The following is a 17,928-nucleotide window of genomic DNA, read 5'->3' on the forward strand; positions in this document are numbered from 1 at the left end:
GGCCGCCGGCAGAGCAGCCATGGAGGCAGCGGCGCGGAGGCGGCAGCATCCGGGAGCTGCGGGCGGCGCGGGCGCGCAGCCGGGCGCCTCCTTCCTGCAGGCCAGGTGGGCGCTGGCGGGAGCGAGGCCGCGGCCCTCACGTGACGCGGGGCGGGCGGCAGGGGCCCCTCTGGAGGAGCCCGGGAGGGGCCGGGGCTGCCGCGGGAGTCGGTCTCCCCTGCTCTGCCCTCGCTGCGCCCTGGCGCCTGGGCCCCGTCTCCACCGCCCTTTCTCTCCCTGGGGGCGCCCCGGGCCCAGGCAGGCTCAGCAGCCCCCGCCCCCCAGGCCGGCTCGAGGACAGTCGCGCCTCTGGGGAGACCAAGCTAGGGATCCAAGAAACTCGGGGTGGGGGCGGCGGGCCCCAGGACCCCGGCGCACACTCTGCCCCCAACGCACCCGCACGCCCCGGGCGCCACCTCCAAGTTCTCGGGGTCTCTCCAAGCGGAATAGGACTTGGATTCTGGTGATAATCGGGAGGCTCACTCCTTATCACCAGAATGTGAGAATTGGACATTCAAGAGACAGCCAAGTGTGGAAGCTCCCCTTCCGCCGAGAAAGAACGAGGAAGGACTTTTCTCACTCGCTTGCCGCTCCCTTCTCTCACTAAGGTGAAGAAACTACTGGTTTATATGATTGAGACCAGGAGGGGCAGAAGAGGAAGCGCGGAACCTTTTCGTCTTTCCCTCCATTCTGCCTTCGTCCTGTTGTACAGGCCAGAAACATACCTTGCGTTGAGCAGGCATTCATTAAGCATCTTTGGTGTGCACAGTGCTGTGGTGGGCGCTAAAGGGGGGAGTAAAGTGAAGCCGGAAGGGGCTAAGAGGTCATCTTGGAGAGCTTCGTGGAGTCTCAGAGTATTCAGTAGGTGACTTGAGCTGAGTCTCAGAGTATTCAGTAGGTGACTTGAGCTGAGTCTCAGAGTATTCAGTAGGTGACTCAGGGAGGAAAGGCTGTTCCAGTCGGGGGAGGAGGTACTTGAAAGCTTGGGGAGAGGCAGGTGGTCGGTCAGTGATGCTGGAGTTTTCTGGTGTACAGCGGCAAGAGGACACGGACTGACTGGGAAGAGCCTTTCCTGACCGCTGGGCTGGGACTAGAGTGAAAGCCTAGACTGCATATTTTAAGGGAATTTAAGGAGATGCTCACTCAGGCAACCCTGTGCCTACTTAAATTTTGGGCCGTGTGTGCCTCACTTTCCTCACCGCAGTTCCTGCCCTAAATGGCCGGTTAAAGATGTAGCACAGGGGAGCCATGGAAGGTTTTTGAGCACTGGTGTGCTCAGAGTCAATTTTAGGAAGTCTGTGGTGTGATTTGGGATGAGGGGAGAAGTCTGAGAGACGTGACTGAGGGTAGACTGAGGGTAGCTCTTTCTCCTGCTACCGAGGGTCATCTCTGTTCTGGCTCCCCTTCAAGCTGGGGGTCTTTGACTGCCCTCAACGGTGGCAGCCCAATTAGAACAATCCGTGGGTAACAGATAGGATCACCACTTCATCTCACGTGTGGGGCTTCCGTGTGCGGTATCTTACTTGGTCTTTTTTTCTATTTTATATATGTGGAAACATACACATATTTTGTATATGTACGAAAACATAGTTGGTATATGGGCCCAGAGAGGTTACATCGTTTGCTGGCAAGAACCAGGGTCTAAACCCAGGGCTTCTGTACTGTTCCGCTTGGGCTGCTGAGGAGCAATGTCCCTCTTTGCTGCCAGCCATGGTGCTCCCTGGGGATGGTGCGAGGACTGCCTCACTTCTGGCGTATCCCTGCCACCCTGGTAGGGCACCTCTAGGACCATTTGCAGTATCGTCGTTGCTTAAGACAGTAGACAGAACCAACCTGTCCATTTCCTAAGATGCTTGGATTTCCTCTGCTGCATCCATGCTTTGCTCACACGCCTCTAACGACACAGTGTTCACTGTCTTTCGAGGTAACCCATTCCAGCTTCTGCCTGCTCTGTTGATAGTTTTTGTATTGCTATCAAAGTAATATATGCCTATCATTAAATAGCACAGAGGCGCTTAGAGGAAAAAGCAGTGGTTCTCTGTTCCACCTTTTCCTGGCACCAGAGACAACCACTCTGCGTGGACCAGAGCCCACTCGAAAGTTTGGCACGTAATAATTCAACCACAACTCTTGAGATAGGATCTACTGTTATCATTCATTTTATAGATGAGAACATTGAGGCCTAAGAAAGGTTAAGTAACTTGCTCAAGATCTGGTTGGTGGCAAGGCTGGATTGTGAACCCAGGTGGCCTCCAAAGTCCATATTCTTAAAAGCTATGCTCAACTGCCATTTCTTGATTTATCTTTTTTTTTTTTTTTAAAGATTTTATTATTTATTTATTTGACAGAGAGAGAGAGCATGAGCAGAAGGAGTGGCAGTGGGAGACGGAGAAGCAGGCTCCTTGCTGAGCAGGGTGCCCAATGTGGGGCTCGATCCCAGGACCCCCGGATCATGACCTGAGGCGAAGGCAGACGCTTAACTGTCTGAGCCACCCAGGTGCCCCTTGATTTATCATTAGTAGCTTCTAAGACAATATTTCCTGACTGCTTGTTATGATTTTGGCTCACAGCTCCCTCATCTTCACAAGATGGTTCTTTTCATCTATTCTCAGTTTTTAAACTATTCTTAGTTTTTCTCTTTGTTACCTTTGTAGCCTTAGGGAATACGCATACACCATTATTTCCTTTTGGGGCAACTACAGGCAGTATCTCTTGATTCCTTTTTCAAAGGAGAATAATAGTCCCCTACCCTAACGTTTGGCTTTCCCTACCCTTTCCCCCAACTCCTGTCCTCTATAGTTTGATGTTCTCAAAGTTAACGGTATTTACCTGCTGTTTTTAGGCATAGTTGTCTTCCATGTTTTGTGCGTGCATGGATTCTAAACTTTGAAAATCAGTATACAATGTTTTTATTAGTTAAGCCATGTAAACATTCCCTACAAAGCCAAGGAATGTTTAACAGTACCATATGCTGTCTTATATTGTTTTTGTTTTTTCTGGGGTTTCTAATTGCCTTTCTTTTTCCCTCTTATTATTTGCCCTCATTTTCTCATTTTTTGGGTCAAACTTTCCATCATGTCAGGTGTTTTACCATTCATTATATAGAACCAAAATTAATCCCTCTATTGTTCCCATTTATGGGTCCCTGCTTGACTCCACCATGGCTGAGTCCTTCCTTTTCTGCCAGGCAGTCGTGCAGGTGCTGGCTGCTTTGAATATTTCAGCTATATGTTATGTGTTCCCCAACTGTCATGGTATCAGTTTCCCCATATGGTTGACTTGTAAAACTGTGGAGGAAAGAAAAGGCCATCCTTGTCTTGGGTTACCTGCCATTCACTGGTGTTCTCAGTTGCAGTTTCTGATGACTGAGATCTAGAGATGGCACAGGCTGGGGGCTCAGTGTGTGGTCTGTGGAGTCAGGAACTTGGGACAGGCTTGAGGTTGCTCATTCCCAGGACAAGGACTAGGGGAGAGGTTGCCTTCACCCTCCATAATCTGCCTCCTGTGCTCACAGTCCCAACAGAAGAAAACCAGTCAGATGCTAACCAGTCTTGACTTCCAAGTTGAGTGCCCTGTATCTGCCATTTCCCCCCCCTGCCCTGCTAAGCCAAGCTGGACTACTGACAGGGATCCCCATTAATTGAGATGCCCCCTTGGGTAGAGGAGGAAATAATTACTGAGCCCCTAGTATATGCTAGGTATCCACAGCTTCCAGAGACCCTACCTGAGTGCTTCCCCAGGCTTTCATAATACCTTTCTCCTCTGTACCAAACGTCCTACTCCTTGCCCAGTTTAGAGGTTTCCAGAATAAAACCCTGAGGGTTGTTATCCTCTTTCTCCCACCAAGTTCTTCAGGCCTCTGCTTTTTGAGAGCTTGACTGGTAGTCACTAAGGGGAAAGGCCGGTGGGCCCTCTAAGCCAGTCCCTCATCTTAGACCCATCTCAGAGCAATCCTCACTGTGAGTTTCTGAGTATCTGCCCCTTCTGAAGCCCAGCCAGTCCCTCATTTCTCATCCTCTCTGCTGATAAGCCCGGGCATTCAGCTCCAGGGAGCGCCTTCCTCACTTCTACCCCAGGCCTTCGATCCACTCTCCTGCTGCTTTTCTGCCATGCTTTCTGGCTCTCTTCCTTTGTGCAGGCTTCACATACTGCCCCAGTTCTTACTGAGCCTTCTCTGTCTTGTTCTCTTCATATGGCACATAGTTTATTATAATAGAAACAGAAGAGGAAACTATTTAGAGCACAATTCTTGAGTTCATATAGACACAGGTTTGAATGTATGCTGTTCAGGACTCCTGGGTTGCAAGTGACATAAAGCCAGTGTGAACTACAGCGCCCTTAGCAAAAAGGAATGCGTTGGCTCATGTGGCCAAACCGTTACCTTGGGGCTGCCCAGAACTCTCAAGGCTTTTCCTCTTCCTTTTACCTGGTCTTCTCTGCACGGTTGCTTCCTTCTCGCCGGGCTGTCCTTTGAGGCTGGCACCTTGACCACAGGCAGCCCTGGACTTGCATCCTTAGCACCCCAGTGCCAGCAAGGAAGGTACTCTTTCCACCAACTCTAGTTGGAAAAGTCCCACTGGGCTGGCTTAGGTCACCGGCCCTCGCTGCGGCAAGGAAACGTCATCTCTTACTAGAAGAAGCATGGCGTGGGAAATAGGCTGACAAAAGGAGTAGTTATCTGTGCCTTACTACGCAGGTGATCTTGGCTAAGCACTTAAGCCCCATAAGCCTCAGTGTCCCCATCTGTCACACAAGAGGGGAACAACCTGGTATTGCTGCGAGCATTCAGTGAGATGGTGCGGGTGACGCTCCTAGCACGGCACACACTGAACACTCAATAAGTGGGGGGCTGGGCACCGAGTAGAAGGGACAGGAAGGCTTAGTGGACCCAAGAAAGGCCCACCCCACCTGTCGCGCCTGCCACCAGAGGATGATGAGAACCCCTGCCCAGGAGCTTGCCCCTCTGCCTCTGGGCTGCTTTACCAGCCCGATGTGGGCCCTTCTTAGATTGGCTGAAAGGGATCCCAGAAAGTTACAGAAGCAATAGTATCACTGAGAAGAGGAAAACCTTCATGTCGCCCCTGGTGATCGAGATGGTTTTAAATCAGCCAGTAGTCGCTAAGCATAAACCAGGAACGGAGCTGAGAACTCGGGTTAACATGGACCATTCACACAGCCCCTGTTCTTGGCATAAGCAGAGTGAACAAATTCACACCTCAGTCATCTTAGGAGTAGAGGCATGCAAGTAGTGTCGGGGACATTGTAAAGAGGATTTGGACTCTGATGAGGAGGTGAGTGAGTTGAGAGAACCTTAAAAGTCACTCATTTTCTTGAGGGGCTAGATAAAAGCAAAACTCCAGGCCCATGATGTCATGGCTAGACTGGGGGTTAGAGATGAAGCACCCCTGTAGCAGGACGGGTGGGGCTTTGGGAAAAGCTTCATCAGGAAGCCTTCCTGGAAGAAGCGGCACATGCACTGGCCCTTGACCTTCAGCTTATCTGTGAGAACAGATGGCTAACTGCTTTGCAGGAGGGACAGGCATCCAAAGACATGTTGTCAGATAGTGTTCCACTTCTTGTCACGTCTCTTGCGTCAGCTCGCTCCCTGCTGGCTTGTTTGCCCTGTGGGTTGGTGAGAAGAATGGCACGACAGCCCTGTTCTTACTTCCTTCTAGTTCAGGAGCTGAGGGAAAGGGCCTGTTGATCCGAGGCTCCGCCCTGTAAGGCAGATCTCACTAGAGGGCTGTGATTGGTCCAGCTCAGGTCACGTGCCCATCTGGTGGCCCAATCCCTGTAGACCTGATGATGGCAGAGAGGTTAGAAATAGGTCTGGAGCCTCATCATTTGGTTCAAGTATTTGGCTGTGTAACTTTGGGCAGGTTATGTAATATCTTGGGCCTCAGTTTTTCCACTTGCAAAATGGGGTAATATCCCAGCCTCAGAGGATTTCTGTGAGGATTGAAAGAGTTAAATTAGATAATGCTTGCAAGCAGCTATAATGTGCCTAGACTAAAGTAAGTGTTCAATAAAGGCTCGCTGCTGTCATCCATCATCATGATTCACATTTTCCAGCCACGTTGCATCCTTTGCCCCATTTCATTTCCCCGTCATTCTATAGGCGAGAACGCCCAATGGTTAGCATGCCGGTTTGGCAACTTCCTGAATCACAGAGAAGCGAAGCTAACGTCGGGGCAGCCGGAATCCATTCCCAGGACACGTTGCCCTTGGCCACAGAGCCAGTATTGCCAGCAAAAGTCTTCCTAGAAATGAATCCTCCTGCCCTCAAATCCCCAGACCTCTCTGTGGCTCATCTCAGGGGCAGGATTCTCACGGGAGGAGAGAAGAGCTGACCCCTCTTACCTGGTTCCTCCCCAGGCACAGCACCGTCAGGGCTGATGAAGCCGCTGCCGGCACAGCTCCCTTCCACCTTGACCTCTGGTTCTACTTCACCCTGCAGAACTGGGTTCTGGACTTCGGCCGTCCCATTGCCATGGTGAGTGTGAAGCCGTGGACAGAGCGCCTACCAGCAGTGAGGACACGGTGTGACTTGAATTAGCCGAGTGACCTCAGGCAAGTCACTTTCCCTACATAAACTGCGAGAATAGGCCTGGACGCTTCCATGTCCTTTAGCTCTGTGACTGTGCCAACAAGTGGGGGTCCCGGGGGGCCTGCATAGTCATATTGTGCCCTGACTCTCAGAGGGGAACTGGTGGCCCTAAACGGGGATACTGTGCCCCTCCCGCACCCCACCATCCCACACCCGGTTTAACCAAATCACCAAGCCATACAACAGGGTGTGGGAAAGAAAGCAGGGCACCCCGCTGCCTTGATATATTATTTTTCTGGAGGTAAAGAGTATAGGCTGATTTTGCACGTTATCTATGACTCTGAGCCTCAGGTAAGTCTTAGTGCTATCTTGTGACAGCATCCCCTTCGCTCCAGGGTACTCTGTGTATCAGTGGACAGTGGTGGCCTCCACAGAGATTAATACTGGAAGAGTGCCCAAGCCCCTGGCTTGTAATAAGGACATACACAGATAGATAAATAGGTAACGGAATGTGAACAAATCGAGTGAAGTTACCACCGTGTACCAAGTTGTTGATTTGTGTGTGCGTGTGATAACCGAGTATATCCAGTCCTGGAACGGACACCTTGCACGTGCTAGTGATAATGCAAATGAGCAAAGCCCGTTTGGAAAGCAGTTTGTCAAGGTGACAACTAGGCACCTAGAGCAGTGCCTGGCCTAAGTGCTCGATGCATTTTTATTTATTTATTTATTTTTAAGATTTATTTATTTTAGATAGAGAGTGCATGCGCATGAGCAGGGGGAGGGGCAAAGGGAGAGGGAGAGAGAATCTTAAGCAGACTCGATGCTGAGTTCAGAGCCTGACGCGTGGCCGATCTGAGATCATGACCTGAGCTGAAACCAAGGGTCAGACACTCCACTGACTGAGCCACCCAGGCTTCCCTCAATGTACTCTTATTGAAGGAACAACAATAATAATAAAAATAGTAGTGGGAAAGTAGAAATAATGGTTAACATGCATTGAGCGCTCACTCTGTTCTAAACCCTTTATGTGTTTAAACTTATTGAATCCTCGCCTCCACACTCTTACTAATCTCGATTTGATAGATGGGAAGACTCAAGGATAGAGAGGGCAAGTCCCTGGCTCAGGGTCACCGAAGCAGCAAGTGGAAGAGCCAGCATCCGCGTGCAGGCACTCTGGCCCCAGAGCCCACCCCCTTCCTGTCATGTATATCTCCAGAACCCTAATATGTTCATCCCCCCTGACCCAGTAAGACCCCGTCCAAGAACCTGTGCTGAAGATGTAACCAGTGAGAAGACAACAGCCTCTCTACCCAAAGGTGTTCCTTGCAGTGTTGCTTACCTTGGACGTGACTTCAGGGTCCAGCGGTAGGGACTGGGTAAATCAGTTTTCTGTATCCGGTATAGAAAACGTTATCTGGCCATTAAATGGGGATCGAGCAGCCTGGGTCGTGTGAGGAGAGAAGAGGTGCGGCAGGGGCAGGCGAACTGCCTGATTGCAAGTCAGTGACGGTCTCGACATCTTGCACACATGGGTCAGAGACTCGAAGGGGATTAAGAAAAGCTATTCTGGGGTACCTGGGTGGCTCGGTTGGGCAGCTGACTCTTCATTTTGGCTCAGGACAGGATCTCAGGGTCGTGGGATCGAGCCCCGCATCAGGCTCCACTCTCAGCACAGAGTCTGCTTGGGATACTCTCCCTCCCCCAGCTCATTCTTGCGTGCCGTCTCTCTCTCTCTCTCTCTCAAATAAATAAATCAATCTTTAGCCAAAAAAAAGCTATTCTGGTGACACCGTCGGGGCAGATTTGGGGCGGATGCTGTTTCTTCTTTCTGCAGACTTTCTGTAAGGCTTATATGTTGTTTAAGTGCGGGAGAAAGGAAAGAGACTGAGCCAGGAGTCAGGGTACCCGGTCAGCTTTGTGGGTGACTTCAGGCAAGTCACTGTGTGCTGGGCTTTGGTTCTGTCATCTGTAAGAAGGCTGGTTGGCCTGGCTGCTCCAAGCCCCCTCCCACATATTGGGGTCTAACGGAGACGCGCATCCCACTGATGCTACGGAGAGGGGGAAGTGAGGTCTGGAGCAGGCTCAGGGCTGTCCTCTGCCCTCTCTTCTTAGAACTCAGCCACAGATGGCCATGCTGGTCTCCTGCAGGGCGCATCACTTCCCCAGCCCGCCCAGCAACCGAAGTGGGCTTGTTGGGAGAGTATACACCTGAAAAGCTCATATATACACTGGAGCTTTTGAAACATAGGCATGACATCCCCGAATCTGTAATAATAAAAACCAAACCCGTGCAAGTTATACAAGTTGTATAGTAATTGTAACAAGTCAACTAATGCCCGGGTGTATGCAGAAGTGTTAGATTCCCCTTTCCAGTCCCACCCTTGACGGTTTGGGGCCCAGCCACCCACTCCTTTCTCTGCTCCTACAAGCATAGTGTACATTCTTTTTCCTTTTCTAACTGAAATGAGATCTTACTTTATGCCTTATCCTACAACTTGCTTGCTTTACCTTAGAATATACAATGGCTGTCTTTCCACGTCAGTACCTATAAAGTGTCATTTCTGGTAACGGCTACTCCACCTGCTGTGGTAAAGACGTGCTGTAATGTATTCAGCTCGTCCGAGTTAGGTGACAAGTCAGCCTGTTTCTGGTATTTCGCTATCGCAAAGAGTATTTCAGCCATCATAGGTATCTTTTTTATTTTATTTTATTTTTTTTAAAGATTTTATTTATTTATTCGACAGAGATAGAGACAGCCAGAGAGAGAGGGAACACAGCAGGGGGAGTGAGAGAGGAAGAAGCAGGCTCATAGCGGAGGAGCCTGATGTGGGGCTCGATCCCACAATGCCGGGATCACATCCTGAGCCGAAGGCAGACGCTTAACCGCTGTGCCAACCAGGCGCCCCATAGGTATCTTTTTTAAAGAAATTTAAGTATAGCTGACATACAGTGTTATATTAATTTCAGGTGTACAACCTAGTGATTTGACAGTTCTGTACATTATGCTGTGGTCGCCACACTAAGTGCAGGCACCATACCACATCGTGACAGTATTATTGACTGTATTCCTCATGCTGCACTTTTCAGCCCTATGACTTATTTATTTGATAACTGGAAGTTTGTATCTCCTAATCCCCTCCACCTATTTTGCCCATCCCCCAACTTCCTTCCCTCTGGCAATCACCAATTTGTTCTCTGTATTTATGATTCTATTTCTGTGTGTGTTTGTGCATTTGTTTTTATTTAATTCCACATGTAAGTGAAATTATATGGCATTTATCTTTCTCTGACTTATTTCACTTAGCATAATACCCTCTAGATTTCACTTAGCATAATACCCTCTAGGTCCATCCACATTGTTGCAAATAGGAAGATTCTTTTTATGGCTGAGTAATGGATGGGCGAGGATGCGGTGAGAAGGGAACCCTCCTGTGCTGTGGGTGGAAATGTAAATTGGTGCAGCCACTGTGGAAAACAGTATGGAGTTCCTAAAAAAAGTTAAAAATACAAATACCATACAATCCAATAATTCCATTACTGGGTATTTACCCAAAGAAAATGAAAACACCAATTTGAAAAGATGTATGCACCGCTATGTTCATTGCAGCATTATTTACAATAGCCAAATTATGGAAGCAACTCTAAGTGTCCCTCAATAAATGAGTGGATAAAGAAGATACGGTATATATATCCAACATACATATCTTGATATAGATGAAGATACAGAGATACACACCGAGAAAGAGAGAACAGTGTCCTGTATCCTGGGAGTTTTATATGTGGGGGTTAGTTTTAACCAATGTGGCATTTCTGAATTAAAAGAGATAAACATTTACAATTTTGATTGAAATTTGCGGTCATTGCCTGTGTTCTCAATCAGCAGATGCTGGAAGTACAGTTTGGGGCGGTCATAACATGTTTTGACTGCGCAGGGGTTTTCACACCGACCCCGACAAGGCCAGGACTCGCTGGGGTAGACCAGTGAGAGAGGGCTTGCCAGACAGAGGAACTGCCCCTGGCCTGCCTCCCGTCTCAGGGAGGGTGAGAAAGAGAACTGAAGCCACTTGGTAGAACTCACTTATTGTCTCCTTTGTTTCCTAATGTATACTTTTGACCTGATTTGGAAGCAGTCTGTCTGCAGCCCATCCGCTCAGTGCCTAGAGCATGGGGCCTAGTGGTCAGGAGATCTCTTTACTTGAAGTGTCAGACTGCTAAGGGCCCAAGTAGACCACGTGGGTCACATCTCTTGTGTTGCAGATGGGGAAACCAAGCCCCAGAGAGGAGAAGGACTTGCCAAGGGTCACCACGAAGTCCCAAAGCAGGCTCCAACTCCCAGGGCAGTACCCAGGGACATTTATTTAGCACCCACTGCGGGCAGGGTACAGAGTCCAGCCCTGGATTTGCATCTACTTGTATACCGGGGTCAGGACCATTTACCTTCTTTGGCACCCAGGTTCTCTGTCTGGGTACCCCAGGGCTGCCAAGAGGATCCCCAGAGATCACAGAAAGAGTTAAATGTGTGTGGAGGAGGGGGGCTGACTCCCTAAGGGCCTTGTGGGGCTCTGCCTGGATGAACACCATTCCTCCCTTTGCTCCCCAGCTGGTGTTCCCTCTTGAATGGTTTCCACTCAACAAGCCCAGCGTGGGAGACTACTTCCACATGGCCTACAACGTCATCACGCCCTTCCTCCTGCTCAAGGTACAGTCCCGGGCTCCCTGCCCTCCCTTCTCACGCTCATTCCTTCCTCCTCCAGCAGGAAGCTGGTGCGGAGCCCTGGGAGTCATGGAAGCAGGTGCAAGCAGGCCTACCCTGTCTGAGCCTGGGGGGAGGGACACATCAAAGGCCTGGCCAGGAGGGATGGAGAAGCCCTTCCCAAGGAGGGGTGTTTGATTTGGGCTTCAGCCTTGTGTGCCAAGGGATGACGTGGGAGAGGTGGTCAGGCAAAAGGACCTGAAGACAGGGTCATGCTTGTGAAACCACAGTACATTTGGGGAGGCCGAGGCAGAAGGAGTGAGTGGGTTGGTTGTCTGGGGAGAAGTCAGGGACCAGTTGGGAAGGCAGGTAGGGTCCAGGTGGCAGCAACGGAGGGGACCTCTACTCTGGCCTGGAGATACGGGACTTGGAGGTGTCACTGGGAGCACAGAGCTAGCCGGGGCTGCCGGCTTTGCACAGCCAAATAAGGGCTCTTGAAACGACTATCACCAGCTACCATCCCCATCATTTTGTTTCTAGAAAGATGTTTCCAATCTCCAAAAGTAAGAAGGGTATAATATGAGAATTCCGAGGAGCCTAAGTTAAATAGTTTCGTTTCCGAAGCATCCTACCCACCCCCCCACCCCCACTTCCCTGACATTTTCTTTGTGTTGACCATGGACCAGTGGCTCCGAAATCAGAGGGTCCTGCCGTCGAGCCAGCCCAGCCACACAAAGGCACAGCAGAGGGTAGGGAGAGGGCCAGGCCTGGAGCCTGGATGCCTGTGTCGAAGGCCTGGCTGTCACTACGAGCACAGGGTTAGTGTGTGACCTTGAGCAATCAGCTAGTCCCTCTGAGTCTGGCCTCTTCCCTGAGGAAAGGGGCTGCTGTTTCCCAGCTCATGCCGGCTTCACGGGGTTCCTATGAGACTCTGGAGGCTGGCTTAGCCTGCTAAAGGGACCCCGCAATTTCTGAGTGATTTTTCAGCTGGTGGCATCCATCCGACCCCAGGCATGGGGGAGGGGCGGGGGTGTCCTCTGTTGCGGTGGAGGCCGAGTCATGCTAGCAGGCGTCCCTCTGACCGCAGCTCATCGAGCGGTCTCCTCGCACCCTGCCGCGCGCCGTGATCTACGTCAGCGCCATCACCTTGGTCATGGGCGCCAGCATCCACCTGGTGGGCGACTCGGTGAACCACCGCTTGCTCTTCAGTGGCTACCAGCACCACCTGTCTGTCCGCGACAATCCCATCATCAAGAACCTCAAGCCCGAGACGCTGGTGAGCGCCCCCCCTCCCACCCCGCACGTAAGCCTTGTGGGCACAGTCTGTCCTGGAGCCCAAAGAGGTCACCCGCACCGGTCACTGCACCTGATCCGCTCCAGGAGCGCTGCTGGTGAGGGCGCGGTACCCGCCGAGCCCGGAGGCTCACGGCACGTTAAGGAGGTGGTACTTTGACTGGCTCCCACGAGGGTCCCCTGCACTAGAGGGCAAGACCGAGGCTGGGGAATGAGGGCTGCGTGGGCCCCCGCACCCTCTCCGCACGCGCCTGTCGCACTCACCAGCCACGGCCTCCGTCCTCAGATCGACTCCTTTGAGCTGCTCTACTACTACGACGAGTACCTGGGCCACTCCATGTGGTGAGTGTCGGGAAGGCAGCGCCAGCCGGGCTGTGTCCCCAAGGACACTGGAGCCTCTGGGTGTGGGGCTCGGGGCCTTGCCCATCCCAGCGCAGCAGTGCCCGCGGCGACCACTAGAGGGCAGTGAGCGGCTGTCCCTCCCGGCCCCGCAGGAGCCTGGGGGGAGGGGCGCGGCGCGGGCCAAGTCCCGCCCTCTCGCCGCGGTGGGGTGCGGGTGGGCACCGAGGGGGGACCCCACCGTGTCAGGACGTTGTCTTCGGGAGTGGAGGTCGGGAGGAAGCCGAGGAGGGCCCGCTGGACCTGATGGGGGGAGGGCCCCCTTCACCCCAAAGGCGGCGGAAACCTCCCAGCTATGCGCAGCCGCGGGGGAGAGCCGGGGCCCCAGATGCGGGGAGCTGTCTTTTCTGCCCCTCCCCCCCACCTTACAGGAGGAGCTGGGGCCAGTGAGGGGGGCAGCCAGCAAGCCCTGCACCCGGTGGCCTCACCCCTGCGTGAGGTGCCTGGCTCCTGTCACACCAGGCCCACAGTCGTGTTTCCAGGATCCATTTAGAACAGGCAAAGTTGGTCCTCTTGGCTGCGAGTCCAGGGGCCCTGGACCGGCCTTTGCCCAGAGCCTCTTCCCAGGGAAGTTTGGGAAGGGGGGGGCGCTGGGAGTGAATGGGGGCCCCGTGAGGGAGAGGAGGGCGGGCCAGGAGACAGGGTAGCTGAGAGAAGGGGGTGTGGGAGAGGCTGGTACTTCTGGGTGAGACGCTGTGTGTGGGGAAGGGGTGAGGCTGTGGGGTGGGTGTGGGTGAGGGGGCTTCACAGCCCCTTGGACGACCCCAGCAGATAGGTTCTCTCTCTCTCCCTCTCTTTTTTTTTTTACCTGGACCTGGAGGCTCACCCTCCTCAGCCCTGCTGGGTACGCCTGTTCCAGGTGTGAGGGGCGGAGGCTGCTGGTGTGTGGGGTGTCGTGAGACAGGCACCCCCTACACACACCCCCACATGGAGTGAGGTGGCCAGGGCCGTGTGGGAGGGGCCCCATGGCCTATGGGCCTCTGATCTGCATGCGCCAGGGAGCAGGCCTCATCTTCCTGCCTCCCCGCCCCGGCCCCCCAGCACGGGCAAGTCTGGCAGGGATGGGTGCCCTGGCCTAAACCAGGGGCTTCGTAAACCCTGAAGCGACCTGCATGGGAAGGTGCAGGGGAGCAGCACGAGCACGGGGGAAGAAGGCTGGGAGGAGGGGTGACGGGGCAGCTGGGCAGGCCTCTGAGGCCCTGGCCTCGCCGTTGCAGGTACATCCCCTTCTTCCTCATCCTCTTCGTGTACTTCAGTGGTTGTTTCACTGCCACCAAGGCCGAGAGTTCGATGCCGGGGGTGGCCCTGCTCCTGGTCATGCCCAGTGGCCTATACTATTGGTGAGTGGACCTCCGGCCTGGGGGCGGGGCCGGGGCACTAAGTGAGCCAGACGGTAAATGTGCTCTTGACCACAGTCCTGCTCTGGGCTCCTGCTTCCTCCTCTGTCTGGCTAGGGGACGGTGACCGTGCTTTGTGGTAGCCTTTCTGTTACCGGGAAGCCAGGCCTGAGTGCCCGCCTCTCCATTCCCGTGCTCCTCTGCCCTACCTCCCAGAACCCCAGTGCCACCGTGGAGCCAATAGAATCCACCTGTGATATCGAGCCCATAGGGTCCTGTGGGCCTCCGTTTCCTCCTTTGTGAAATTGGGACAGTCCCTGCTTGTCTCCCTCTCAGGAGATAACGAGGATCTAGAAGGAGGGAAAGAGGCTTCCTAAAGTATAAAGTGCTACGAAGGTGACAAGGACAGATAAAGGGCAAGCTTCTTGCCTGGTTTCTCTGTGCCTTCCAGAGCTCTCCTCCCATTTCAGAGGACTCAGGCCTCAGCCAGGCGCCCACCTCTCCTCTGTCACTTCTGCCCCGGAAACAGGCTCCCCCTGAGCATTGGTGGGTGTCATAGGAAGGACTGGACCCTTCTTTGGTGGGAAGCTTGCCTCAGAATGAAAAGGGCCTTCTTTCCTAGGGCCAGCTCCCTAGGATCCGCCCCTGGGTCCGTCCCCAGCCTGGTAGAGGGGGTTGACCAGGGCCAATCTGTATGCCCCCTGAGGACAGGATGAAAATGAATGAGTGGGTGGCAACCACAGCAAGAAGGAAAGTGGTTCGACATGTGGAGGGCTTCCGCCCAGTTCTCACGCACAGCGTGTTGGTACAGAGACGGCCACAGTAGGAGCTCAACATTTGTTGAGCAACGTGCTTTTCCAAGTAAGAGATGAACACAGCTCTTGTCAGTCTCTTACCTCTCAAGACACAGGGCCACTTATGTCCCCTTTCTAAGTAAGAACACGGAAGCTCCAGGATGTCATGTAGATTCCCCAAGGTCCCACAGCCACTGAGTTGCAGAGCTGTCATTCTGTGAGTGGAATGGGTCAGCATCGCGTTTCTGTCTAGAGGCAGGGGAATGGACCAGACAACCTCTCAGAAGCCCTCCAACAAATGTTACTTGATTCCTGGCCGTGTGCTAGATACTGCCGCAGGAGCTGCAGAGAACCCTGGGAGATCTGAGGCTGTCCCAGCCTTCAAAGAGACAGTAATGACAACCCCTATGAGTTGCAGTGGCATTCCCAAACTCACATGCCTATAGGAACCAAGCTGGTAACAGAAGGGCATCAAGTAGGCATCAAGTAAGGCAACAGGGAATGGTGGGGACTGTGGCAAACAGTAGAACTGTGCTCTTTCTAGAGAAGAGAGCTGCTTTCTCCTCTAATCAGTTGTCGTACGGGAATAGAGGCCTAATGTGACCAAAGAAACCAGAAATCCACATTTTCTGCTAATCTGTTGTTTAGATGTTGGTAATAAACTCAACCTTTTTATTTTTTTTTTATTTTTATTTTTTTTAAAGATTTTATTTATTTATTTGACAGAGATAGAAACTGCTAATCTGTTGTTTAGATGTTGGTAATAAACTCAACCTTTTTAAAAATAGCAGCTACACAAGCCAAGGCAATATGCAAGAGCAGTACGGTTCCCTGCGCCTCCCATTAGATGAGCTGCTCTGATGGACCGGCGGCAGCCTGGAATGTGGGTACGGGGGGGGGGGATGCCAGGCGGGGTAGAGCACACAACTTGCCTCGCCCACCGGCCTCTGCAGGTACCTGGTCACCGAGGGCCAGATCTTCATCCTCTTCATCTTCACCTTCTTCGCCATGCTGGCCCTCGTCCTGCACCAGAAGCGCAAGTGCCTCTTCCTGGACAGCAACGGCCTCTTCCTCTTCTCCTCCTTCGCTCTCACCCTCCTGCTCGTGGCGCTGTGGGTCGCCTGGCTGTGGAATGACCCTGTCCTCAGGAAGAAGTACCCGGGTGTCATCTACGTCCCTGAGCCCTGGGCCTTCTACACCCTCCACGTCAGCAGCCGACACTGAGTCCCTGGAGCCGGCCACCGGTGCTCTGGCGGCGGGAGACGGGCCGTAGAGGGTGTCTGAGCAGGGGATGTGCGTGCGTGCGTGTGTGCGCCTACGTGTGTGTCCACTGTGTGTGTGTAGCTGGTCACTGAGAACGTTGGTAGGGGTGCGCACTGTGCCCATGGACGGGTGTGTGTGTGTGTGTGTGTGTGCACGTGTGCGTCCACTGTGTGTAGCTGGTCACTGAGAACGTTGGTAGGGGTGCGCACTGTGCACATGGACGGGGGTGTGTGTGTGCACGTGTGCGTCCACTGTGTGTGTGTAGCTGGTCACTGAGAACGTTGGTAGGGGTGCACACTGTGCACATGGATGGGGGTGTGCGTGTGTGTGTGCACGCATGTGCAGCGTGCCTCATCGTAAGACTGATTATTTGGATCAAGTTTCTCTTTGGTTTGGATCTCTTCGGGCTGGGGTATAGTTTGAGGCAGTGTGTCCAGCCCTCGGCTTCTCGCACGCCTGCCTGGAGTCGGGCCCTCTCCTTCACGGCTCAGAGCGGCTCTCTTCCTGGGGTGGCTCCTGGTAGCCACGCTACGTAGGCCTGGTGGGTGTGGCAGCAGCGATGAGGGGACTGGGCATGTCACCTGCCACCTGGCTCGCCCCTCAGACCTGCCCTGACCCTGAAGGCCAGATTACAAAGGTGAAGCTAACTTTTTGGGTATCATGGAGCAAAGTACATCCCTCCTCTGGGCCTCCGTTGCACTCGCTGGGACCAGGGCCCAAATGTGTCAGCGGGCTGGTTGTTGGGTCAGCCTTGGGATGGGTGCCTAGTTCTGTCCTGTCACTGCCCTCTGCTACCCCGGGAAGGGTATGAGCACCGCAGAGCCTCCCCCAAACTCAGGTCACACGGAGTGTTGCCCCGCCCCACCTCTGGAGAGCCAGCGGCCAGTCTGCTCCCCTGACCACAGCCTGATCTTGGGGTCTCTCCAACCATTTCCCTCTGCCAGAAGCTTCTCCCTGCTCCCCACCGGAACCGTGGCACCCCTTCCTGGCAGCCCAACCAGGATGTCTGAGCTGCCAGTGAAGGCTGCATTCTCAAACACTTGCAGTATTCCCCGAGCCCCAGTATACGGCCAGGGGGCACTTGGGGGATGTTGCGGGGGGCAGATTGGAGACTCTCCCCCATAGGCCTTGTCTCAGCCTGAATCTCATGCCTTCTGCTCATGGCCTTGCTCCCAGAAAAGGGAGGCTTCATTCCCAGTAGGACACCCCAGGCCCACCTTCCCCCAGGCCTCGGGGCTAGGTCTGCCCACAAGGTCCGACACCACAGTCTCATTTTCCAGCCAGCACTGGCTCGGTGAGCTTGTGGGCCTCCGGGGGCCTGGCCTGCCTTCCCCGGGCCCTGCCTCCTCTCCTGTGTTCTCAGGGAGCCCCGTGCCTCAGATGCTCCTTTCATGTTGGGGTCCCTCTGCAGCCCCCTTAGAGGTCCCCCAGCCCCGGTCCCATGGGGGCGGAGAGAGGCATGAATAAAGACCAGTGTGGAGCCAGCCTGGCTGGTGGCTGCTGCTTGCTTTGGGTGTGACTTTGGGCGGCAGGAGGGAGATCCCTGGGGCAGGGGAGAGA

General features: G+C 53.5%; 1 protein-coding gene across 2 annotated transcripts; it reads left to right on the forward strand.

Moving 5' to 3' along the window:
* The first annotated feature begins 6 nt into the window (after window positions 1-6).
* CLN6 (CLN6 transmembrane ER protein) lies at window positions 7-17,852 on the forward strand. 2 transcript variants are annotated; one of them, XM_034660772.1, is made up of 7 exons: window positions 7-105; window positions 6,415-6,532; window positions 11,190-11,288; window positions 12,370-12,558; window positions 12,862-12,917; window positions 14,192-14,314; window positions 16,059-17,852. In XM_034660772.1, exons 1-7 carry the CDS (start codon window positions 20-22, stop codon window positions 16,327-16,329), a joined length of 942 nt encoding a protein of 313 aa, XP_034516663.1. In that variant the 5' UTR covers window positions 7-19; the 3' UTR covers window positions 16,330-17,852. The 2 variants fall into 2 exon arrangements, with proteins under 2 accessions (XP_034516663.1, XP_034516664.1); XM_034660773.1 differs by lacking the exon at window positions 14,192-14,314.
* Window positions 17,853-17,928: the final 76 nt, after the last annotated feature.

This window comes from Ailuropoda melanoleuca, chromosome 5 (assembly GCF_002007445.2).
Source record: "Ailuropoda melanoleuca isolate Jingjing chromosome 5, ASM200744v2, whole genome shotgun sequence".
In the NCBI taxonomy this organism is placed as follows: Eukaryota; Metazoa; Chordata; class Mammalia; order Carnivora; family Ursidae; genus Ailuropoda; species Ailuropoda melanoleuca.